Raw genomic sequence first — 26,384 nt, 5'->3', positions numbered from 1 at the left:
GTTTCTTTTTTGACCTGGCAAAAATCAAACGCTGACACTTTTTTTCATAAATTTGTAAGATGATTGTGACATTTATGGGGTACTGTTTAATGCTTTGCTTTATCAGTTCTATATATTGTTGTGTTCTCATAATGGCAAGTAAAACTAAAAAGGATGTTTTCATCTAATACTTCTTGGCACTTTCGTACTTACATTGATGTTATGAATTTGGTTGACACATAATTGAATGAGAACAAATTTTTTCTGAAGAGTTCTGAAAGTTGTTTAACAGCTCTAGTAGCTCTTAGTTACTGTGTGTGTATGTTTTTAATTTTGTACAAAACCTATTCTTAAGCTTTTTTTTTTTTTTTAATTTATAGAAAGTGATTCTTTTAGTGAATATTTTGAGATTATTTCATCTACAAGCTTCAGAAAATGGAATTCAACTAATGCATTGCATAGTCATGGATTGGTAAGTTTAGACTACTTTAAATAAGGAATAATTTAAGAACAATTTTTTGTTGAAAGATTGCTTGAATACCTCTCTTTTTCAGCCCCCTTCAATAAAAGATGAAACCAAAGCAGGGGTTTACAACACTTTTGAAATTTGCTTAGTAACAAGTTGATAGATGTTCATAGGATAAATAGCTATTGAGTAGTTTACAAAAGAAATTTAGGAAGGATAGGGAACTGATTTCCTTTTCTCTATCATTTTCCTCATTTATTGTTGAACTGTGTAGGAAAAAATAAAGCATCTACAGTAAAACCCTGATTTTATGATTCTCAAGGGACTAGGTTTAAAAGATGTTAAATACAGGATAACGTAATGTACGGGAACAGCAAGATTGATGATTAAATTTGATGAAGAAAGGTTAAATGCGGGGAAACTGTAGATTCGGGAGACGTAAAACAGGGGTTTCACTGTATTCGCACTTTCTGATTGTGCTGCAATATTAATTGAAAAGTGGGGGAGATTAATAATATTAATATATTTTTTTGTAAATTAAGGACTTACAAATAGCGCCTATGGTCCTACGAATCCTATAACAAAATCAAAATCACATGGTACGGTAGTCAATTTTATTTCTGAAAGAAATTTTATTGTTATTTTTTCAGTGCTCAGTAGTTTAAAAAATTATCTGCAAGTTTATTTTTGCAAATGATTTCAATGTAGAATGGAGAAATAAATTTTACTGTTTTCTTAAAGTAAGTACTTTTTGTTCATGATTACTTGTAATTTCTTTATTTTTTGGGTAGTTCTCAAAAGGTGGGAGCAAACACAGACTTCAACTTTGAAGCTTCAACACCAAATAACTTTCATTTTAATTAACTCTAAAATTTTTGAGGTAAATTATAATGCTGTATAGAGACAAGAATTGACATAAATTATGGAAAAAAAGCTCTTTAAATGCCCTTAAAAAATATTTAATTTGCTAAATGGCACAATTTTGGACATACCAAAACGTTAACTGAGCAAATGTACCATTAAAAAAATTTTTTTAAAATTATTTCCATACGTTTCAAAAAAAAAATTAAAGGCATGAATCTTACACTGAATAATTTTTTGTTAATATTTTACACAAATAACAAAAGTAAAGACAGATTATTTACTTTGTAAACAATTTTAGAAAAAAGTAAGTTTGAAATTTGATGCATGTCCAAAAGTTACGATCTTTACAATGCTATTATTTGAGAACTAAGTATATGATGTTTTCGTTTTAAAGGTATTTATCGATCCTCAGAATCAGTTTTTAATTGTTTAAAAGTGTTTTCATAAGCTTTTATGCAGTATCTTAGAAGAAAAATAATTTTTCTTAAACATACATGTGAGATGTCCAAATGGCGTTACGATCTTGACGCCGATAATTCTGTCCGTTTATTTATAATTTTTTTATAATCCACTGTCTTCTAACATCAATAAAAAAGATTATTATGATGTTATCTTCTTTAATCTATAGGTATTTTGCATAATTAATACGTTACACATTGAACATTACATAAATTACAGTAGAAACATGGCTGTTTATGATCGAACGAAAGCCATTTTGCGCGAAAATCGCCAAGTAAACCTCCGTTGGCGACAACACAGTATACGATAAGCTAAAGGTTACCAGAGGGGGATTCCAGTTTGACAAATGTAGTTAATCGTCAGCTGCACCAGTTTTGGCGACTTTATCACCTGCACTAGCAAATTTTTTTTTTCCCGCCGCTTTTGTTATTTTAGAATTTTTTTTTCTCTTCTTTCTTTTGGAAACATAATTTAACGATCTCCAAATAGAAATATGAATTTCTTTTTTCAATAATTTTTTTTAGACATCGTTTTAATTATGACATTAGAAAATATATTCATTATTAAAACTGATGTCACTTTTTACATTCTTTCTTAAAGCATATTTTGTTTATTTTTCCTTTAAAAATATATATGTCGTATTTATTTGTCGCTATTTTTATTCCTTATTTGTCCCAAAAAATCAAACTACAAGTTTGTATAATTATTTCCATGAAGCTTTTTTCTACCTTTCATCAACTTCTTCAAAATCATTCCAAAACTTTATTATATGTAAAGAGCAGTATGTATAGCCATTCAAGTACTTCATTACTATCTTCTTTATCATTAAATTGCAAAATTAAAAAAGTAGTAAATAAAATTTTCATTGGAAAAGTTAAAAATCAGATTAACAGTTGTCAAAAATGGTGAAACTTACATTATGATGATGTCCAAAATCCGTTACCTACAGGACAACAATGTCCAAAATCTGTTACCTACAGACTGCTAATTTAATTTGCTAATTAACAATTTTTACAAATACCTGCTGTCTTTTCATGTTCATATATTGTGTTCTAGGTATGCATATTATAGAATAAAAGCAAAATTGATATCAAATTCGAAAATTTTTGAAATTGCTCAAAGTTAACTTTTTTGTTCCCACCTTTTGAGAACTGCCCTTTTGTCTTAAGGGAAAAATATATTGACAGCATTTCTTCAGATCAAGATCGTGGGATATCACAAAAAATGAAATCGTCTAGAAGAATTAGAAAATAAATATTATAGTATTAGAAACAGTGAAGTGGATGAAGAACAAGTTGTGCTTATTCTTTAGAAAATGTAGTTGATTCTGGCATAAATAGTACAAAAGTAGAAGTTGATCAATTTAATATTTAATACTTTATATTGATCTTTAAACTTAATGCTAAACACATAAATTAGTAACAATATTGGATAATTTTACCATTAAAGTGTTATAGAAGTTGTTTCTGTAATGCAGACCAACATACCCCGAGCTCGGGGCACGTTGGTTTGCTCCACATTCCGCTAAAAAATTAATATAAAAATAAGTTAGTGAATTAAAAAAAAAATTCTGGAATGGTGAGAAATGTTTCATGAGCTTCATGGTAGAAAATCAAACTGCTCTTTCAATATTTTGATGAGATAAAAATGAGAAGTGAAAAAGCAGACCAGCTCGCCCCATCTCCCCCAACTTATTGTAAAAATCAGTGACCAAGAAAGACTGGACAGTTTTCAATTTTATTTTCCTCTCATTTTAGAAATTTTGCTTGAAAGTTTAAATGTGGTCTTTTTTCCTACGTAAAATGTAATACAGTAGACACTCATTTTATGCCTTTTACTTTACACGGTTTAAGATTTGCCACATTTTTTTCATATTACGCGGATGGGTTTTGATTTTATGTGGTTGCGGCATTTACACAGATAAAATTTTCTCCTCTTTTAAAATGAAACTTCTGAGATTGCAGATAGCATGCAATAAACTACATTTTGGTGTGCTAATAAGTGAGCTTGGGTCACTGGAAACATTTCTTGCGATTGGTTCCAGAGCTCTTTCCTAGAAGTGGAATTATTCAACTCACACAATTCAGAGCTCACTGGAAGCAGAGCTTTTAGAAGTGACAAGGAAGAACAAAATCAACGAGTATACTATACTGACATTCATGACACAAACTAAAAGTTTTTACATTGAAAATTTTCAGTCATTTCTTGACAATGGCAAATAATCTTTCCGATTTGTTAGTGAAGGAAGATCTTGTCATGAAAGTGATCATGGATGCATTAATGCCCTAAATTACTGCTGAGGTAGATAACCTGCTGAGAGACATACATGTAATCAATGACTGCCAAAAGACTATCATAACCAGCTCTATTTTTATAAACCCTTGGTTAATTGATATTTTCTTTATGCCTGTTGTGTATATGTGTCAAAATAAGTGCACAATAAACTTATATTATTTATTTATCTACCAGTAGGTTTTTAATCTATGGAACCTAACCCTTATTTTCACACTACTACTAGTTTTAAATTACGCGCATTTGATTTACACATCTTTCCACGGGACGTAACCCCACATGTAAAATGAGGGTCTACTGTATTACATAATTCATGTGTGAATGTTACATTTTTCAGTGACATACCTAGCATGGGTGACATCCAGAGTAGTAATTTGTGGTGTCAACCCCCCCCCCCCCCCCCCCCCCCAATCCAAAAAAAAAGAAAAAGTTTTGATATTCTATGTAAACGTGAAACTTATACAATTTTCAGACTCAAGTACATTTGTTGAAACAAAAATTTAAGAAGGATAATGTGCAAAAGACAAATAAAAACAATGAATGCTTCTTACATAACTTGTCCTTGAGGCATGTGTGCGTCAAGAGCTCAAAAAAGTAAGGGTGTATGAAATTGTTGGCCCCTTAATTATTTCAAATGTATCTCAAACACAGGGAAAGATAATGGGTCTCAGTTTTTTGGTATAAGAGTACGTCACACTAGGTCTAAGTATTGACAACATGAACCTAGTCCTGAGTATAGTATTTATGTGTATAGTACTCTATGATGTGAGGTGTAAGAAGAGGGGTGTCCGGGGGTTTCCTCCCGAAATTTTTTCAAATTTGTAGTCTTAAAAATGCATATTAGTTTCATATTTTTCAAAAACTTGCAATTCCACTTTGGGTATCACCAGAGCCCGATCATCCTGACATTGACCATGGGGCACTTTTCTATTTCAGGACTCCCTTAGCGCCCGACTAAGATTTTTGAAGACATTGGGCTCTAAATTTATTTTGTGCCCCCCCCCCCATTCCCGCTTTTTTTATATGTTGAACCAATAAAATATTTCAATATTTGCGTTTTTTCACAACCATACTAAATTTGGTTGTACCACAATATAATATATACATTTAAAAAGTAGAAGAGATATAGTAGTATACGATAAATATATAAAATGGGGTTAAACTTTGCCCGTTGCAGTGAACCATAAATACCAAAATTATCTATGATATAACTTTTAATAATAAATACAGACTAAATTTGGAGTACTTTTCTGATTTACAAAGAGATCACAATTTGAAATGGAATTTTTATCAGCAAATAGATTTTTTCCTTGTTTTGGCCATTTGCAAAACTATCCATGATATCATTGTATTCTAGATTCTGAGTGAAATCATTATTTATTTTTAATTAGCATGATAAATTAAGGGGATTATGGCCCCTTCCGAAATCTAAGAGGAGGGGCCTGTGCCCCGCATGCCCCTGCGGTAATCAGGCTCTGGGTGTCACCTTCCAGACAAGTGACACCCGGGTTGGATCGCCCCCACCTAGCAACGCTACTGCATATTGTCGCCTCAGAGCAATAGTAAGACATCTAATCCCAAGAATAACACTAAGATATCCTACTGTTACTCTGAGGCAACAATATACTATAAACAATTGTTTGATGTGCATAATATTCATAAATATATAACAAACTTTGTTCATGAGCTCTTAATTTTGAAAAGGAAATAAAAAACTAAGATGTGTTTTTTTTTATCATTGTTTTTAAAATTTTTTGTTTAGGTGCAGAAATGTGATGGCGGTATAAAAAATTTCTTTGGAAAATGTCGAACCGGAACTACCCTCTACCACAATTACTATTCGCCATGGATATGCTGCCTCTGGATGGTGAACATTTTCGTAATAATAATAATCAAGATACTCTGTGGCATTTGCGAGATCGTCTTTTCCATGTCTTATTTGAAAGAGCTACAGTTGCTTATGCCACAACTTTTCCAAAATGTTTTCGGAAGTTCTTAGAAATTGTGTTCTTAGTTTCAGTAAGTATAATTTTGATTTTATGGCATGCGTTTGAATATTTTAATGTATTGTTTTTTTTTCTTGGTTTATTATTGTACTTTGTTGCAATCTTGTTGCTTAAACAATTTCAGACAGATTTTAAAGTTCTTGTTCTTAGTTTTTTTGTTTTCAGTGGTGTTGCAACAAATGTAAATGCACGCACATGATTACCTGTGGTTCAATGCTGAATACCGGGTCACATTTCTTCCAAGTGGTCACAAAAACATGGAGTATTAAATCGTTGTCATGATATTCTATTAGTCTCATTCACTGGGAGTAAAGGAATTTGTATATTTTCTATAAAATGCTATGAAAAAAGTTATATTTTTATGGCTTTCAAGTTTTGTCTCTATTGACATCAGATTGAAAAGTGAAATTAAAGAAAAGAAACATTTGAATTTTTATGTCTTGAACTCAAATTATGGTTTTGGCAATCACATATTGCGATAGGACCCTATTTGTTGAGTTTCGATAAATGCACTAAAATGGAAATGGAGAAAAAATTGGCACCCATCGTATCCATAAAAGAAGAAATTGTCATTAAGATGCGGTAATAAAGATCTTGTTATTGTGACAAATTTGCACCCGTATACTCATTATAAAGATTAAATTTTGTGTAAACCTTTGTCGTATTTTTATTTCTTAACAATCATAAATAAATAAGTACGATTAGTAATCTGGAAATTTGTATTAAGGTAAAGTTTTGCTTTTCATCTTTGTTAATCTTTTTCCTGAAAAAACTTTATTTTATTTTTTTTAAAGTAAAATCTGCTTAAGTTAATCTTTGTATGAACTCAAACAATGCAATGAGAATTTGTCCTCTTAATGCTTATTAAAACAACTAGTTAGTCTCACTCTTGTTGCCATAGTAATCTGAAAAGTCATAGCAACATCAGCTTTGGTCAAGTGAAGATAATAAGCAATTTGTGATTACTCAAATCCCAACAACTTGAAATACAAAAATATTGTTTTGCTAAATATATTTAAAAAGTATTAAAATCTCCCATTTTAACTTGCTCTACTGCTACTATATTGAGCTGACCACAGTACATTTACAATTGATAATAATGAAAACCAAATGTTTGAATTTTCGGCGGCATTTTTTTCCTGACTGGAATGGACTACATATGAAGCAGTGAGAAGCAAAGGGACATAAGTGGCAAAATTGAAAATTTGGAAAAAACCAGTACAAATGGTTACATGAACCTCTGCTCTGTCTTGTGGCAAGAAATGGTACTAGTAGCCTTAGTAGATGCTGCTGCACAGCCTGATTAAAAAAAAACTTTTCAATGAAAGTATATGCAGGACCTTATCTTCAAACATGTTTTATTCAAAACTTGAAAATATCTACTTACATCTCTTTGCTTCTCACTATCTCCTATGTAGTCAAACTACAATGCTATGAATTTTCGAACCAATTTGTAGTTTTAAATACTCAAATCACTTGTCTTCAAGCTGTGTTTATTTGAGAGAGTTGAATCTTTGTATGTTCATACATGTACATCATACGAGTTATATTCATGTTTTTATTTTATTAATATGTTTTTTAAATTTTATATTTGAGAGAAAAAGTTCTCATTTTATGATTTTGCTCTTTTTCTTCCCTAGGCTGTGATATCTCTTTTTACTCTTGCATATATTCATATGGCATTTGTTCAAGTCCCAGTTAATTGCTTAGAAACAGAAACTCAAACATGGTCTCGTGAAGGAGTATTAAGAGTCGAAATATCTCTGGAAGAACCAACCACAGACTCAGTTGACATGTCTCATTATTGCAATGACATGAAACAGCCACCTTTGCGAAATCCAGTCATACCTTCAAGTGATTCTTCAAAAACTGTAGAGACTATTGAAAATCAAATGAAACTTGCAACTGCTAATTCAGAATTAGCTAGTGATAATGGTATAGAAAATTTAGAATTAGATGCTGAAAAGACCCCTGAATTTATCAATAGAACCTTAGAGTTTAAAGACAGTGTGTCTGATCCAGATTGCCTATCTCCTCTAAGAACTATGTTGTCTGACATGGAAATGTTTACAAATACTGGTAAGATTTCTTTTGTGACGGTGCACTTTTCTTTTTTTATTTAAATAATGTTTTTGAAATTTCTTGAATTCTTTCTGTGTGATAGTCAATTTTTTTTTTCTTTCAAGGAGATAGTTTATGCAAGTGTCTGATAGTTAAGCCAAAACTTATGAGACAAAAATGATTTTTTTTTTTGGAAAGCTTGAATTTAAACTCATTATTTTGAATCATAATTATGACAATATTAAAGCCACTTTTCCAGTTTTGATTGAAGCTTTGATGTATGTACAGTAGAATCCCATCATACAACACAATAGATTATACTGTATATGCCATCATGTCTTCTATTATTGTCAGAAATGTAATGGAAATCCCATTTCATTTAATTTGAGAACTTTATACAAATTGAACACTTCCAACTTTTTTTTTATTTATTTTTTTTTATATCAATAGCATCTACATCTCCATTTTTTGTTTTTATATTCCAAGGAAATTTGTCCTCCAGTTTGAGTTTTTGTTGCATTTAGGCTTTATTCATTGTTCTTTTGTGTTTATTTTGTTTACATTTGCATGCAGAATTTCAATGACATTTATGACATTTTACTCAATATCTGAATTCAGTTACTGTTGTTTAGGTATTTTCAAGTTTTTAGTTAATTTTAGTTAAAATTTAGTTTAAAAAGAAGTTTCAGCTTTTTGTGTTTGTTTTAACACAGGGTCAAAACATGTCCCTCAATCCCTGTGTTATAACTGAGCCTTACTGTACATGTTGTACTCTGGGCTTCAAAAGAGTTTAAAAAGAAAAAATAACTGTCAGCATTTAAAATATTGCTGAGGACAAATTAAAATGAATAAAATTGTGTTTCAATTAAACCAGTCATCTAGAAATTTTAATGCATTGACTGCAATGCCTAAGAATGTTTTATATTTATTAGTTTTTTTTTTCTAAATGACATATTTGATGTGAAAACTAGGAAACCAGGTAAAATGAGCCATAGCATGCTCTTTATATTAAACCCAGGAAGCAATTTATGTCATACCATCTTCATATAACATGCAAAGTTGATTAACATCAAAAAAAATATTTGGACCCTTTTGTTTAAAATGTCTCAATCAAGGCGTAACATACTTTCGTTTCGGGGAGGGTTTTACCAAAACACATTTCTTGAGAAATCTACATGATATGCTCAATCAAAATGGATTTGATTCATGCATTTTATTCCATTTTGTTGTAAGAAATTATTTAAATGAGGGCGAGATGTTTCTGCTTTATAATAGGCAACCCCAATCGCAAATGTAGCAGATGACGTACATCTTTTTATGAAGAAAAAATACATATGATATGGACTCCACACTACTTTGTATGCCTAGTAAATTATAATGGATGTACCTATATGCACTTGAACTAATATTTCTTAAAGGCATAGTTTTTGAAATTCATAAATTAAAAATATCGAGTATATGGCACTTTCCAATGAAAATAATTTGTATGTTTTTGTTGGTGTCTGAAGTATAAAATTCCATCAACAGTAATAATATCAATAATAATAATAATAAACAAGAACTAACCAACTTTCTAATTACAAACATGCTCAAAAATCAGAAAAGCAAAGCCACCAATGAAAAAATATGATCGAAGAAACAAACATACTTTCTGAAATTCAAGAAATTACACTCAGAGACTCCTCATTTTGGAAAAATGATGAATGAAATGAATAAATAAAAGCCATTTATAAGGATGCCAGCGCTGATAAAACATCTTGCTTTATTGAGATTCAGAATTTCTCTTGAAATTCTCTAACCCCCAAATGTCTCTATCCTGGATCTAGTCATTTAAAAAGATTTAGTAGTGAGATTTTTGCTGCAATTTTAAAAATCATTAAACAAGATAAAATTAAAAATGCAGTTACAGCCTGACCACTGATTAGATGGAAAGGCAAACATCCAGTTTACAGACGGAAATTGACTCGGCCGAATTTGGAAGTGTGGAGGCCCTGGTGCAACGAAGGAGTGGCGGCCCCTAACCAGGGTTTGAAAAGATCATCATGTTTTCTAAAATATCCGATACTTTGATATATATCCGAATATTGTGATATACAGTAAAACCCCTCCTAACGGACACCCCTCAAAGGCGGACACCCCTCTTATGCGGACAATTTTTAATTCCCCAGTTTCAATGCAAATAACGTAATTAAACCCCTGTCCAGCGGACACCTCTCTATTGCGGACAAAAAAAATTTGTCCCGTTAGTGTCCGCATTAGAGGGATTTTACTGTATATATGTATATATCCCCGTGAAAGTTAGGATATTTTGAAAAAATTTTATTGTGGGGGGCCCCTTTGTTGTGGAGGCCCCGGGGCAGTAGCCCCGCCTGCCCTCCCCTAAATCCGGCCCTGAATTAACTCATCTATAAGTTTTTAAGGATGTCGGCTTTTGCAGATGTATGTTAGACTGTAAATTAAGCAGAGTCGCTTTCAAATGAGTGGAACATGCACTTTAAATTCCTCCTTATTCAGATAGTTTCGTCTTATGTAGACTATATTAACTTTCCATTATAATCTGTGAGCAGACTCGTAATTACTAACTTGAGAGTAATTAGAGAATCTGTAAATAGTTGATGGAAGACCTCTTTATTTTTTTAGTGTGGCCCCAAGATGAATACATTATTGAATATTCCTTGGAATATGGATTTCTAAGATTATCCACAGCAGCTAGGCAAAATACAAGCGTTAAAGTGTTAACTGTTACACTAGGTAAGAATTTCCCGAATATTTATCACAATTGAGCTTAAAGATTTGTATATAAAAGTTGTGCTATATATTTTGAACCAGTTTTTCATCCAATTTTTTCCAGGCATGTAATTATTACCTGTGATTTCTTTTGATATTCAGATATTTACATTTTGATTTCAGCCATTCTATTAACCTTGGAAACAGAATCTTCATTTTGTAAATTTTTCTTCTTATTATTTATGCAAATTCTTTACTTTTACTGCTACAGAAAAGTAAATCTTCTTAAGAATTGGTTTCCTTATAATGAATCATTTTGAGCTTTGTTTCTTACTGTTCTAGTGTATGTATTTAATAATTTGGTAATTTATCATGCATTAACCCCCAGAAGGTGCTTTATTAAGTATTTTTGTTTCCTTATGTTCTACTTTGAATATTTGATGAACTTTGAATATTGATGATGATTTAATTGCTACTTATGTGTGATGCATGTGGACAATCACCCTCCATTTCATTGTAAACATTAATTTTTTCATGGCTGGTGATTCTGGGCAGAAATTAGAGATGTAAAATTCTGGAAAGCTTTGAGGTGGTGGCAAAAGAAAAAGAAGAAAAAGAAAAGAAAAGGGGGGAAAAACCCTCCTGGAAAAATTAAAAAAAAGAAAAAAAGAAAAGAAATTAACTCAAAACTACACCATTAAGATTTTAGGGGGAGGGGGCGTCTATTCTTGGGAAGTTGTGTGGTATTTTGTTTGAAAGGATGGTCAACCCTCAAAACAAGGTCTGGCGAAAGGCTATGATTATTTTCTAATTTAAATTTCATTCACGCAAGGAGGATTATCTGCATTATTTTATTTCAGAATCACAGAGTAACTCAAAGTATTTATTTTCCACCATCTTTTTTTTTTTTTGAAATTTGTATGTTTTTGGAGATATATTTCAAAAATGAATCTGTGATAGATGGCGATAGATAGATATCTGTGTGCTTTTCCGTTGCGCACAGAGAGTTACTTTGAGTTATTCTGAAACAAAACAATGATTAAAATCCTTCCCATCTGTACGTAACTGCATTAAAAAAGAAAAAAATAATAATAATATGAAACTGGTGATTTGTGTTCATAACCATTTCATAAAACAACTGTATTAGAAACTGTAACCTTTTTGGAAAATTAAATATTATGTTCACAAGTTCGAAATCATTCCATCAATTTTCTGAGATTTTGATCTTGCTACGTCACTGATGGTTCATTCACAGTTTTATAAAAATGCTATGAATGATTTCTAATTTTGTGAACGTTTTCATTAAAATTGAGTGTTTTGTATTTGAAATCTTAAAATGTGTTTTTATGTTTACTAGATCCTTTAAAAGACAAGTGCTTTGGAAATTATCTAAGTCAGTTTGTTCTTAAGTATGTTGTTGGTTATGGAGATGTATTAATGAGTAGTTTAAAGTATTTAGTCGACAAAGATGAAAATAAAGGTAAAGTATTTTTATGAAATTTTTTTATTATTGTTTTTTATTTCTTTCTAAAGTAAAAGATAGCATTTCAGTTCTTTTTATTCATAAATTTATGTTGGATTATTGCAAAACACTAAAATATAATTTCATTCGATCTTTATTTGTTGTTGAAATAACAGTTGATAGAATATTTAGGGAATGGTAAAGGCTCAGAACTCTTAGGAACTTTTTCGACCCTGAATTCTAAAAAATGCTGTTGTAGCTTATCTTTGGTGATGGACTGCAAAAGCATTGGAATCAGAATTTGGTGATTTCCCAAGGAATATTTTAAAAATCAAAGTCTTGAAGATGCAAATGTAGAGTATCTTTGATAATGTTTAAGGGTGCTGTGGCTCTCCTGTGGAAATTTTTGCATCAAATTTTTACGAGCACAATTTTATGCTATCTTTGGTGATGTTTTGGGAATGGAGAAGTTTCTGAGGTCCTTTCTGGAAATTTTTTTACATTGAAATCTGCAAAATACAATTGTATGGTGCTACCTTTGGCAATGTTACAGGAATGTTTAAACGTCACAAAAGCCGTTGGGCTCTCCTCCTAAAATTTTCGTAAATGTCTAATTTCTCAGTAATTTTTTCCAAAATGTATTTTTTAAATTTCTTTTTAATCATAAATAGGTGTTGTTTTAAACAGTTTCGGTGTTGAACATGTGTTATGCAATTTTAAGAAAGTTTTTTTCAAAATTAGGTTTTGTCAGGAATGTAGTTACTGGAGAGAATTATCGATTTGTCGATAAAAGCACTACCTGGACGGCATACTTTCCAGCAGCTTTTATTATGATGGTGTTTGTAAGTATTGGTCTTTTGCACTTTATTTTAACTAAATATGGCTATTTTGTATTTTTTTGTGCAATGTCTATATTATTGTTAATTTAAGAAAAACTGATCAACCATTATGTAAACATTTTAAATTGCAATATAAATTACAGTATAAAGATAGAATTAGCCTTAGGTTTTTTGAGCGCCCCCTCCCCTCCAGAGCCAATCTGTAAGTTCCAACTACAAGAAATTTTGCTCAACAAAAACTTATATTGCCTAAATTCCCTTTCGTTATCAAGTATAGTGCTAAAAGAGAACCAAACTTAGTAGTCATCAAAGAAAACTAGGGACAACTATCCCTAGTATAAATAAAAAATTATTGCAAAGAACTAAATGAGTATAATTAGATTTAGTCCCTGTGTCACATACAGTAGTTGAATCAAATTCTTGGGAAACTCACCATATAAGAAAAAGTGTTTAAAAACCAATTTACATTGTGTTTGCATTATTTTTAATTTTAAAGCAAAATATCTTAAGGGGCAGCATCTCCCCACCGATGTCCCCCACAGGCTTGGAGTCAATTACGAGGGAATGTAATCGATTACGATTATGATTACGTTCACAAAAAATACAGGATTACAATTACGATTACGATTATAATCCTCTGGTAAAAAGTAATTACGATTGCACCAACTATCCGATTATGTAGAAAATGTAATCGATTACGATTATAATGTGCCGATTATGATTTTGATTACGATTACAGACTTATAATATTATGTATATATATCACTCATTTGCATCAACAACGTGATAGTTGAAAATTATGATTTTTTATTTAATATTATAGAGATAATTGTAACCACCATTACTAACTTAAAGATTATTTATTTTGAATTATTGCGTTGTTGCAGGAAAAGAACAATATATGAAAGATAAAAAACATCTAGAAAATTCAAATTGCGTACATTACACAACGTCACAGTGGCTGTGTACATTGTATACAGGCACACTCTTTATTCAAATGTATACACAGTGCATATAATTTTTGACTCAGCTGTTTATTATTGTTTTGCCACTACAGTAGTTCTGCATTAGCCCTCTGGCTTAAGGGCAATAACTTACTGCTAAACTGCTCAACATTTAAGAGCTTATAATTTCTGAATATTGTGTGGTATATTTCAGCATTGTATTCTCAACTATTTAGTATATTATCAGTTAATTTAATACGCAGTTACTTTTAAAAAATGAACCTCGTATGGGTCTTTATGCAGAAAAACTGCAATGTAATAAAATACGCAGAAAGTGTAAATAAAAGATATGGAACTAAACAATTGAAAATTTAAAAAATATTAAATGCATTTAAATAATTAATACTTTAAAAATGTCTTTTTTTTTTCTCATTCTTTGAGAAGTGAAAAAATTTCCAGCAGTGCTAGACAATTGTTGAACTGGAGCAGTTGACGCAGAAGTTAAAAAATACTTGGGTAGTATTATTTTTAGCAAAAGGATACATATGAGTGTTAGACGCCTACAACCTTTACAGGATCAATTTTATGATCATTTGATAAGCTATTTGCATATGCTTTGATTTCAATCTTGAATAAAATCACTTACTAAAGAAATTCAACTTTTACAAGTGTTAAAAGGTTTAACTTAACACTCATAAAAATAAGATTGGGCAGAACATGTTTTGCTATGATTTCCACTTTTTTAGTCATACAGCTTTTTTTTTTTTGCATAAATGAGTATTTTATAATAATATTTATACATCACAGTTTTAATGCAGCAGTGAAGTGCAATTTTTCTTACTTTAAAAACGTGGCATAAAAAGATAATTAAATTTCAAAATTTGTGTTAATTCCTTGATATAATAAAATGTAAACAAATTCTATAAAATCTATCAATGCAAACTTTTTACTTTCATACATACTCATTAATTAGAGATAATGTCAGTAGTGAAAAATATATAAACTAGAGGTGCGACATCGATGTTAGAAATTAAAACATCGATGGTATTGATACATCGATCAAGAAACATCGACATTTTTATCAATGTATAACATTCATTTTTTAATATACTATACTAATTTAAGCAATACAAAAAAAGAAAAATGCGTACCCGACGAATATATTAAAAATACTGAACCTCAAATCATGAACATAATTTATTAAGAATAATTTTGCAACATCTGGATATCATAGTAGGACAAAAATTGATAATAAGACAAGCACCGATTAATACCAACTAAGTATAGTAATAAGGAAATATTTTCTAACTGAATGAAACTAAAAATAAATTTACATCAAAAAAGAATCTAAGAAAAAATGTATCATAGCACTTACCGTCAGTTGAATGATGAGAAGAAGTTGGGCTAGTCATTTTAAAAATACAAAATTAACTCTAACAATTATTTTTAAGAGCAAGAAATATGTGTTGTACTGCTAGTTAATAATTAAAAACTGATAATAAGTAATCGAGGAACGACTTGTTGGGGGAAGTCGATCAGTAACCCCGAATATTATTGTTGACAGTTTAAAGAAAAAGAAGTTTGTTTACTGACCCCAGGAGTGCATTTCTCTTTTCGCAGACTATCCCACCAGTCAAAGAAACATCTCTTCCCGATGGAACAGAAGTTGCCATCACTATCAAATACTCTAAAGCAACTTTTACCAGCTGTGAATTTTAAAGTTATAATTTTCACCGTAGTAACGTATAGGATTTTCCTTTTGTTTAAGAACTGGAGCGTTAAAAAGACTGCAAGTTCTGAAACCAGACTACCAGTGTCAGGTTCTCCCAATAGCTTTGACCTCTTCCTCACTCTCTAGCAATCTTATACTATCTTGTAGTCTTCCCAAAAATCATCCTCTGTGCAGAAAAATTAATCTTATAAAATGGGTGCAAAAAAAAAAAAAAAAAAAAAAAAATTAACTCCATAAGTATACTTAATTACCTAACGATAAAACTGGTGTAAATTTTATGATGATTTTCATTAAAATGCAAAAACATCAACATCGAAATCAAAACATCGATGGTCCAAAAACATCGAAAGTAAAACATCGATGTTTTGACAAAAACATCGATGTTTCCAAAACATCGACGTCGATGTCGCACCCCTAATATAAACATACACTTAAGATAAAATTATGCAACAAATTATTTTGAAAACATACAAAGAAAAATTATTCATCAGGGTTTAGATTAGATGCCATGTAGCAAAAAATAAATGCAATTCGTATAAAGGCAAGAGTGTTTAAAGTATCACTGAAACACAAATGCAAAATCCGTTTTCTTTTGACAAAATCTTTTTTCAGTCATTCACTACTTTCTCATGAAAGTATAAAAAACACCAAAAGCTTTTTGTTGCCCGAAACTTAGTTGTACTTTTGATATCATTGTACTTTTTCTGCTAAAATATGATTCTGAGGCGGCAATGTGCTTCACTTGATTGCCTAACATTGACAGATGAAAGGGTAACTGATGAATGACCAATTGAAAGGATTTGGGAAGACATTCCCAAGAAGCCCTGAAACGCAAAGGCGCACACGGTGCAAGGTCTGCCCACGGGGTACTAATTGTACTAAACACTTTTAAGATAGGGCTTGATTTATGACTCTCGTTAGCAAACAGGGACGAGTGAGGACGAGCACTGAATAGTCGTTTAAAGAAAGAAGTCGTTTTCTATGTTACTTTTGAACTATGTAATCTTTCTATACATTTGTAAAAGGACGGCTTAATTTTTTTCACTTTTAGAAAGTCAAGATTACACGATTACAAGGATTTTACTTAGATTACAGTTAAGATTACGCAGGAAAATCGTGATTATGATTTCGATTACGATTACAGCCGTATCCCATCGACAGATTACGATTATGATTACACAGAAACGTAATCGATTACTCAGATTACGATTACGTAATCGGCGATTACTCCAAGCCTGGCCCCCAACTACATCACTGGTCAAGGTCATTTACATATAGTAAAATTTCATGATGGTTTCATTCTTATGAGATGGAAAGTATAATTTCTGCATGTATTACTGTTGTTGTTTTTTATTTTTTTAAAAAACTTTTAGATGGTTTAAAATATTGCTTTTATGTTACTAATTATTTATTTCCTTTGCAGACTCTATCAATTTCAATGTTGTTGCGATATTCTCATCATCAGATCTTCATGTTCATAGGTTAGTATTTTTTAAAATTTAGTGAAATTCTTCTTGTCATCTGTTGTAATACTATATCCAGATGCATGCGCATGGGGGTCACCAGGGGTACTGTGGTACCCCCATTAGTTAAAAAAATAAATAAATAAAAATAAAATAAATAAATAAAAAAAAAACGACTAGGTTAAAAGTCCAGAGCACCATAATGTTTTGTTGTGGCTGACAAGCAAAGAAGCCTGTTCTAACCAGCTTCTACATCACAAACTCCCAGCTTTCATCATTTCTTCTTCTTGTATGCATTTCATTTATGCTGTGATAGTTTAAAAAAAAAGTTTTTATGAAAAGCTGCTGTAGAGAGGAAGAACTAACGTTTCGCGAAATCAAATCAGATCCTAAATTTGTATGGGGGAGCTCTTTCTGACACCCTTCAAATGAATTTCTACCCCCTTTTTACACGTATGAAGTTCAAAACATTTTAACACTTAGTAAAAATATCAAGGAATATCATGCTTTTCATGAAAGAAAAATAAAAATGCTCCTGAAAAAATTAAAGGTACTCAGTGGCGTACCTATGGGATCTACAGTAGGGTGGGTCATTGTCCTATGGTAAAAAAAAAAGTTTATGATTTCCATCGGACATGGCGTTTTAAGATTATTTATAAAATTTCATTCGATTAGAAGTTCATTTTTTGCCTCTGTTTTGAGTTAAAAAACCTGTTATTTTTAAGGAAAAAAGTCTGTTTTCATGAAAAAACTGAAAAAGAAAATTACAAATATATATAACTTAACTCAGTAAGCAGAATATCTTGCCTCAGCATTGCATAAAGGTTGACATGCAAGAAAAATCATCTTGCATTAATGCTGCCTCAATATTGTTATGTTACTCCATTTATGCTGTCAGCAGGCTGCCACAATATTGACTGACAAGGTGTATGCAGCATAATATCAGGAAAATATCAAGGTATGCTGCTTTTGTAATATTGCATACGTATTGATATGACAGGATAATATCAAGATGTTGTCATGACAGCATGAAATCAAGGTCTAGGCAAGATGATCTTGCTTTTGTAATCTTGCATACGTATTGATATGACAGGATAATATCAAGATGTTGTCATGACAGCATGAAATCAAGGTCTAGGCAAGATGATCTTGCTTTTGTAATATTGCATATGTATTGATATGACAGGAAAATGTCAGGATACATTGACATGACAGTATGAAATCAGCATGTTTGCAAGGTGTTTTATCCATTTATTTATTTGTATTATTTTCACTTTAAACTCGAGAATTAAATTTCATTCTTTAAATTATTTCTGTTATTCTTCAAGATAATTTTCTAGCCTAAGAATATTTTCTTAAAGCTGACATCTGATCGGAAATTCATATAAAGAGATTAATAGTACTCGCAATTTAATTTAAAAAATGAAACTTTTTTCGTTTTGCATAATACTTGACTTATTTTTTAAATTCATGCTTCTAATTGTACTATAAAGACATAAAATGCCTAGTTAGGAATAATTGCGGAAGGTTTTATAGCACATTTAAGAGTAAAGATAGCAAAATAATAAATAAATAAATAAATACAATAAAGTACATTTTCAAATGGATGTCAGCATTGAAAATATCCCATGGACAAAACATATGAATTTATCTTAAAGAATAACATAAATAACCATAGAATAAAATTCATCTTACAGGGTTGCCACGCACCGGGAAAACCGGGAAAACCTGGAATTGTCAGGGAAAATGAAAATGGCCGAAAATCAGGGAAATGTCAGGGAAAATGAAAAATTGCATATTTCCGATCGTTTTTAGCGCTGCCCGCGGTCTATGACGTCAAAAAAAAAAAAACTTTCAGCCTTGTTTTTTTCGCCGCCATTCCCTTCCCATTCGTCGTTTTGTCATTCCCCTCTTTCTTCTTCCCCCTGCAGTTCTTTTTATCAACTCTCTGCCATTGGCGCGTGCGCCATAGCAGTCTGCGGCGGACATGCGCAGAAGGTACTTTTCTTCCTCGTGAGCGGGCTCTGTTTAAACGCTGCTTGTTTACGTCAGCAGTTCTGATGTTGTTATGATGCACAGCACATTGTTTTGTCTGCGAGTGGACTGAAGTTTTTAATGAGCTGCTATAATCTTTTCATATTTTATATTATTTCTTTAAATTAATTAATGAAATCGTATTATTCTAAACAATTTTGTTTTGTAAATTTAGTTCATTGGAAAATTTTAAACTTAGAAAGTTTCTTTTTTACAGAAGTATCGCTAATCTTTTAGTATTTTGGTAGTGATCTTTAAAGACTTCCAATGCGCTTCTTTCTTTCAAAATAAAAGTAATCCGATTAAAAAAAAAAAAAAAACCTGCGCATCAGAGAAGTTTCTGATCAATGCTCAAAGTTTAACTTTATGACAGGGTGCCCACAGGAGTGATTATGGCGCAAGTTGCGCCATCAAAATTTTTGGGGGGGATTTTTTAATTACTTATTTTACTTTATTTTTATTCTAATTATTTACTCATATTATTTTACTTTATTATTTTCATCTGTGTGTGTATTTTATTGGGGAGCGAACACACTTTTCTTTCAAAACAATAATAATTAAAAATAAATAAATAGGTAAACAAATAAAAAAGAGGGTTAAAAATTGTGAGCATTATGTGTAGTGAAATTTAGACTTACTACACCGCTAGTAGAAGTGAATTTGCAAAGAAAATGTCCACAGCCTGAAGTTGGAGAAAAAGAAAAACACGTGAAGCATTTTTCCTCATGGAAAATCTGTATTTATTATCCTCAAAGGATTCCTAAAGTTGACGAACAACATCTTCATTGATATTTAAAAAACATTTAGAAGAATAGACAAAGATTAGCCGCTAAAATACAACGAAACATTCAGTTTTACGAACATGCTGATTCCAAGGAATATAAGGCATTAACGTAACATACAAAAATAGGCCTAAAGGCGTTTTATGACTTTAAAATTGACATCACGTTGTATTACGCCCTGCCAGGAGTAAAGAGCACTGGCAGACATCACGAAATCACGTACAACACATTTTGCGGCTATGTGAGGTGAGAGAGAGAGAGCGAAAAAGATCGCTCGAAGTATTTAAAGGTCTTCACATGGCTTTCAAATTAAGAATATGCAAAATACAAGATGTGTTGCCAATGCAAGAAAGTTAAAGATATGTTGCCAATCAAAAAGTAACTCAATCTACAAAAAAATTCTCGCGGTTATAAGATACAATGAACTGGTGACTCGGTTCACCCAAAAGTTCATTCACTTTACTGAGTCATTGCAACCGATCGCACACATGACGTCACAACGTGATGCAATGTTTACATCGAAAAGGGATTGATTCTGCATGATGCAAAAACGTTTTTTTTTTTTTTTTTTTTTTTTTTTTTTAAATTAAGTGATTCTTTCACTTTTTATGAAAGTTTAAATTAAAAATCTAACAAAAATAAAAGTGCTAAGGCGTTCAGAAATATTGGGGGGGGGGGGGGGGTTGTGCCATTGAACTTGGGGGGGGGGGGGAGCACCCCTGTTTTATGAGCAACAAACAGGGGAAATATGTGAAGCTAAAAGATGCATGATTTTTTTACAGGCCAAAGTCTAAAAGCGCTTTGAGTTCAATGGATTGGAGGGGTAGAAGGCAATAATTGAAAAAGTTTAGGTTTCATAAGTTTTTAGTTCAGATTATTTTAGCAATTAACTTTATTTTTGTGATAAAGATGTCACAATTGTTAATTTTGCAGTTCTTTCACTTGATGTAAGGCAGTGGCTCCTCGCTATTGAAAATAAGATATGCTACATTTACATTAATTGTTTATTACAGTGATTTGCTTCACTTGTGTCAGTACATTAGGGTTGTTCAAAAATACACTTTAAAAAAGAGGTTTCTCCTAGAAAACAGGACACCACTCAATGTTTTTAGACTTGTGGATAGTAAAATACTGGAAGAATTTTAACTTCCTGTTCCCACTGAAAGAGGGTGCTCGACCCCCTCCCTCAAAACTTCATAAGTATGAGGAGGGGGTTAAAAAAATACATTGAACTGAAAAAACAATGTTACATACTATAATCTACACGAGTTGTATGCATATTCATTGCAATAAAATAATTACTTACATAAAAAAAACAGCTGGGGAAATTAAATGTTTCTAAATTTGTGACCTTTTCTATGCTAGAGCTAATGTTAAATTAAGGGGTCATTGAGCACCCTCTTAAAATTTGAGTAAGAAGCTAAAACTTTTACAGCATAATACTATTAGTAAGTCTAAAAAAAAAGGGGTGTCTTGGACTCGAGCTGAGAGGAAACAAAAAAATGAACCACCTTTAGTACATATTTTTGATTATTTCAGCTTGAGTAAATTAAATTTGGTAACCATTGTTTGTAAAGTTTGAAAATGAGGTAAGTTTTATCAAAATTTGAGATGTATATATTAATGTTGCAAAATGAAGGTGGAGATCGATAACCTGGAATTTTTCTCAAAACCACCTGGAAAACCTGGAAATGTCAGGGAATTTCATTCTTGAACTTCCGTGGCAACCCTGTCTTACTCATGAGATTGAAGTGATAATACGGAATTCTGGGCTTCATGTCCTTTGTTTCAAGGTCTAGGGACGAAAAAAGTTATTTTCGGCCATTTCTAACATTAATCGCACATCGTCTGCGTTATGACTTGTTTAGTACTATATTAATAAACAAATGCAAATATCAGCCATTCATAAGTTATTCCTAAAACAATACTATTCCACACTAATAACTAAGCAACCAACTTAACGAAGCCTAAAAAATGCAACGCCACGTGCAACTCCTCTGAACCGACTGAATCGATGTGCCAGCAATGCGAGGGACGCTGGGTAGAAAGAACTGTGCGCATGCGCAAGTATCAACGAAGGTCCACCTGTTCTATTGTGTACTAATTACCTTGACGGCCACAGCATGAAATCAATATCATCTTGACGGCGTCAACATGTATGCAATATTGTTATTGTAAGGTAATATCAATATTGATATTTTAAGATGAATGCAATGTTGCATACGTGTTGTTATTGTAATATTGCTTTTTAATCTTTATGCAAGCTTTATGCAGTATGAAACACATCAATATTGATGCCGTCAGTATGATATCAAGATCTGTCAAGGTTGATGCAAGAAATTTTGCTAGTAGGGAAGGTTGTCCAAGTATTAATAATTTAATTACAAAAATTGTTATGATAATCATTAATTTTCAAAATTAAAAATATTCGTCTTAAAATAGCTTAAAAGTCCTTGCTATTTAGTTTTGGCATAAGTTTGCTTGAACTCCAGTTGGTCTTTTTTAAAGCTTCTCTTTTTGCACAATGTAGTTGAAACTTACGTCAATTTTAACTGCTTTTCCACAGGTGTGCCTATCCCCATAGGGTGATGGCACCCCCCCCCCCCCGTCACATTCCGGGAAGTACCCCGCCAGAGCAAGAACCCCCCCCCCAAAAATCTATAAAATCAACCCTCTTAAAAATTTTAATGCCGCAGTCTGCGCCATGAACCCCCTAGTGGGCACCCCTGCCTTTCAACAGCCTGTGTGTATGGTATGGCAGGCATAGTAAACTTCTTTTTTGCTTGAAACAAACTGTTGAATATCTTCTTCGGAGATTAAATTCAGTATTGGTGGATCAGACACATTTTTCTAGTTATTGAGACCAATGTAAGATTCTGCATCAAACTTAACAATAAGAATGAAAAATTTGTCTTTTGGGAGTCTATTTTGCTGAACACTATGAGATTCTAAAATCCAACAGGCTGCCTATTCACGGATGTGCTGTTAAATGTCTCTCAGCATTGTAATTAAAGAAGTTTTGGACATACGAGAACACTGTTTCTTTGGATTGCGGGATCTATTTTGCACTTTAACTCAGTGGATAAATATCTAGTTGCAATGATTTTGAACAACTGCCGAGCCAATCTGCAGATAAAGGGTAACTTTTGATAGCAAACCAGATTGGAGCATAAACGTTGATGACTTATTGCAAGATTATTTAATTTTCAGAAGGAGATTCCACTGAAACACACAAAACGTAGAATTCGATTAGCACGAGTAGCCATAGAAAATGAGACATTTTGTTAGTCTTTGGCTCTTGCCAAGGCAGATTTTCATGCTATTTTGTACTTCCGACGAGGCATGTTTTTCTCAATTTCTGAAGTGGTGGGGTAAAGTATTGCTGAAGCAATAGCTACTCCAGCCCTGTCGGATACTTCGTATCTATCACATGTCCGTGAAAGCAAATTTAAGTCTACTGTATTGCTTGTAGTTGTAAATTTATGGATATAAGCATTTGAAGTTTGAAGCTTGCAAAAGTCCCTTGAATTCATGCTCACTGTCCGTATCCGATAGAAGAGATGATATGAAATAATGATACTAAAACTATCTTCACTTTCTTCTTGAGGCTGAAGCTGCAATTTCTCTTCCTTTCTCATGTTTTTTTTTTCGTACAAATATAGTCGTAGATTTCTTTCCATTTGCAAGATGAAGTGTCAAATAGCAATTTACTAGCTTGGTAAAATGATTCTGATTATGTTCTTAGTTATTTTCGGATAGGATTTCAAAAGATTGCTGTTGCATTTCAAGATGTAGATTTTTAGCATTTCTTACTCATTTACATTGCACAGTAGGCAGGGAGTGTTTGATCTAAACAACACATTTCAGCCAATTCTAACAGCTAAAATGGCAAGTGTGAATTTAAACCAGGTGCGAATTGAAAGTTTCATCACTTGTTTCTATAAATGAAGTAACATTTATTATTATTGCCATCGTACATAGAACGTATCCTGTTTGGGTAAGAAATTCCAGATGCAAAAAGACTTATCAGAATTGAATAAAATTTCACACATGTTAGTTTGAGACCATTTGGCACCTTTTTAATCCCCTGCCCCTTAACGTTTCGAAATTTTTTTTTGACCCACCCTAGTTTACAGTGTCTCTGGTGAACCTAAAGGACAGCACCCTCCCTCCATACCGTTTCATACAAATTCGTTATTGAAAATAATCTTAGCAATTAATTATGAAATATTAGAACCTAATTGTATGTAAAATATTGATGCAGAAGTAGGGGGATCCGGGGATTTCTCCATTAGAAAAGTCTTGAAATTGTAGTAGTAAAAACGCAGTTTCAGCCAATTTTCGATAATGTTAGTTCTTGAAAAAGGAGAGATTCGCGTCCCCTCCCCCGGTAAATTTTGCAATCGTAATTTCTAAAAATGCAATTGTCGATTACATTTGACTATTTTCCGCCCAGGGAGGGGGGGGGGAGCTACGAGGGTTCTCTCCCTGTAATTTCTGAAATTATAGTTAGAGAAACGTAGTTTTGGATGATTTCAGATGATAGAGAGAGAGAGGAGAGATTCAAAGCCCTCTCTAGAACTTTTCAAAATTGGACTCCAAAAATGCTTTTTAGGTAGATTTTCGGAGACTCTTGCTCGGAAAGTTTGTGAAATTGAAGTCAAATTTTAAGATGATCTTGAATGAACGAGAGATGGGGGAGATGCTCCCCCAGAAAAGGGCCGGCAATTTACATCATCAAAGGCAAAGATAGTCTGAAATTTCTATTGTAGAGCTTCAATTTCAAAAACTGTTTACAAAGGAGCGCACCTGAACTCATAATATCATTGAAGATCATCTATAATTGCATTTCTGGAATTTCAATTCGGAAAATACCGAGGTGGTCCACAAACTTTTTTGCCCACTAACGTTACCAAAGCTCTTCCAAAAATTGCACTTTAAAAGCTAGCTTCAAAATTTTTTTGAGAGATCGTCCCCCTCTCACCAAAACCCCTTTTCTCAATCCTTGAAGATCGTTTTAAACTTTGTTTTAAGTTCTTTTTTCATCTATTTTAATCAAACTTGAAAAATTTCCAAGGGAGACCCCTTGAATCACTCCTCCCAACATTATCAAAGATAACAATTGCACTTTTAAAAGTTTCAATTTTGAAAAACAAACTGGGAAAGCGTCTCTGAACCTTTTCCTCATAACATTACAAAAAAAAAAAAAAAAAAAAAATGCATTTTTAAAGACTAAAATTTCAAAAAATTCTCGTGTCAGAACCCCTTCCCCCCAATTCCTGAGTGATTAAAATGCTTATGATTAGGTTCATATATCTAATTCTCAGTTTTAGTTCTGACTCATTGACTTAGTTTTGAAATCCCCCTTTGAAAAAATTCAGATGCCACCAATGTCCTACACTCACTTAATTTAGTATCCTCGCCAACCTGTACTCTTTTTCTGGTGGTTATCTAAACCCCCAGGCTCCCTGGTGTAGTGGTACCCCTATTATTGAAGCTCTGCGCATGCCTTTGACTATATCATATTCTAAAGTAAGCTGTTTGCCCCTTAGCATGTACACATGACAGAGTAGTATTTTTTCGCTGAAGAATCTCTGTTAACTTCAACAAAGCATGTTATGCAAATAAAATATGCATTTGCTCTTGTTTTTTAAAAAATTCATTTGGATGCTTTTCGTTGGAGCTCAAAATACCATGAGACGCCTACTTTCAATTATTTATAGCATTAACACTGAACTTTGCCTTAAATAACTATTTCTTCACTCTTTCTTTAGTTGTATGTGAACCCAAAATTTTGTTTTAAGAGATAAAGGACTGAGGAACTCTGGCATCGACATCTTTAAAATGGCAATATGCCATTTGGGTATAAAGAATCTTTCTTCCAGAGATATACAATGAATAGAACTACAGTAAAGCACCGTTTATATGTTTTTGAAGGGACTGTATGAAAAAAGCGTGCAAACGAAAAAAAGTATAATAGGTATAGTTTAATGTGCATTAAATTTTGCAGGAACCAATTTTAAAAACATACAATTGATAAAAACGTATAAAAGTGAAATGTATAAACGGTGCTTCACTGTATCTCTTAAACTGTGCAAGAAGGGAAATTTCAGCCTTCTTTTCAAAATTTTATTTCAATTTTCTAGACTATATTCCTATTATTTCTCCTTTTGCAGCTTGATTCGATGCCCCAGTAATATTCTTTATAAAATCTTTCAAAGAGTTTTCCAAGCTTTCAAAACTCATGCTTTAGCCTTTCGCTGAGCTAAAGTTC

General features: G+C 32.1%; 1 protein-coding gene across 1 annotated transcript in view; it reads left to right on the top strand.

The window, feature by feature from the left end:
* LOC129225126 (membralin-like) overlaps nt 1–26,384 on the top strand; it is a 75,291-nt gene that overhangs the window by 201 nt on the left and 48,706 nt on the right. Inside the window, exons 2-8 of the mRNA XM_054859688.1 lie at nt 360–451; nt 5,823–6,079; nt 7,707–8,145; nt 10,768–10,878; nt 12,212–12,334; nt 13,058–13,158; nt 17,255–17,312. Of these exons, the coding sequence (XP_054715663.1) occupies nt 5,864–6,079; nt 7,707–8,145; nt 10,768–10,878; nt 12,212–12,334; nt 13,058–13,158; nt 17,255–17,312 (1,048 nt within the window). The 5' untranslated portion in view covers nt 360–451; nt 5,823–5,863. The remainder of the gene's footprint in view (nt 1–359; nt 452–5,822; nt 6,080–7,706; nt 8,146–10,767; nt 10,879–12,211; nt 12,335–13,057; nt 13,159–17,254; nt 17,313–26,384) is intronic.

The sequence above is a fragment of the Uloborus diversus genome, chromosome 6, assembly GCF_026930045.1.
Source record: "Uloborus diversus isolate 005 chromosome 6, Udiv.v.3.1, whole genome shotgun sequence".
NCBI classification, from domain to species: Eukaryota; Metazoa; Arthropoda; class Arachnida; order Araneae; family Uloboridae; genus Uloborus; species Uloborus diversus.
The sequence above is the reverse complement of the archived record's forward strand: the minus strand, read 5'-3'. Positions and strand labels throughout refer to the sequence as shown.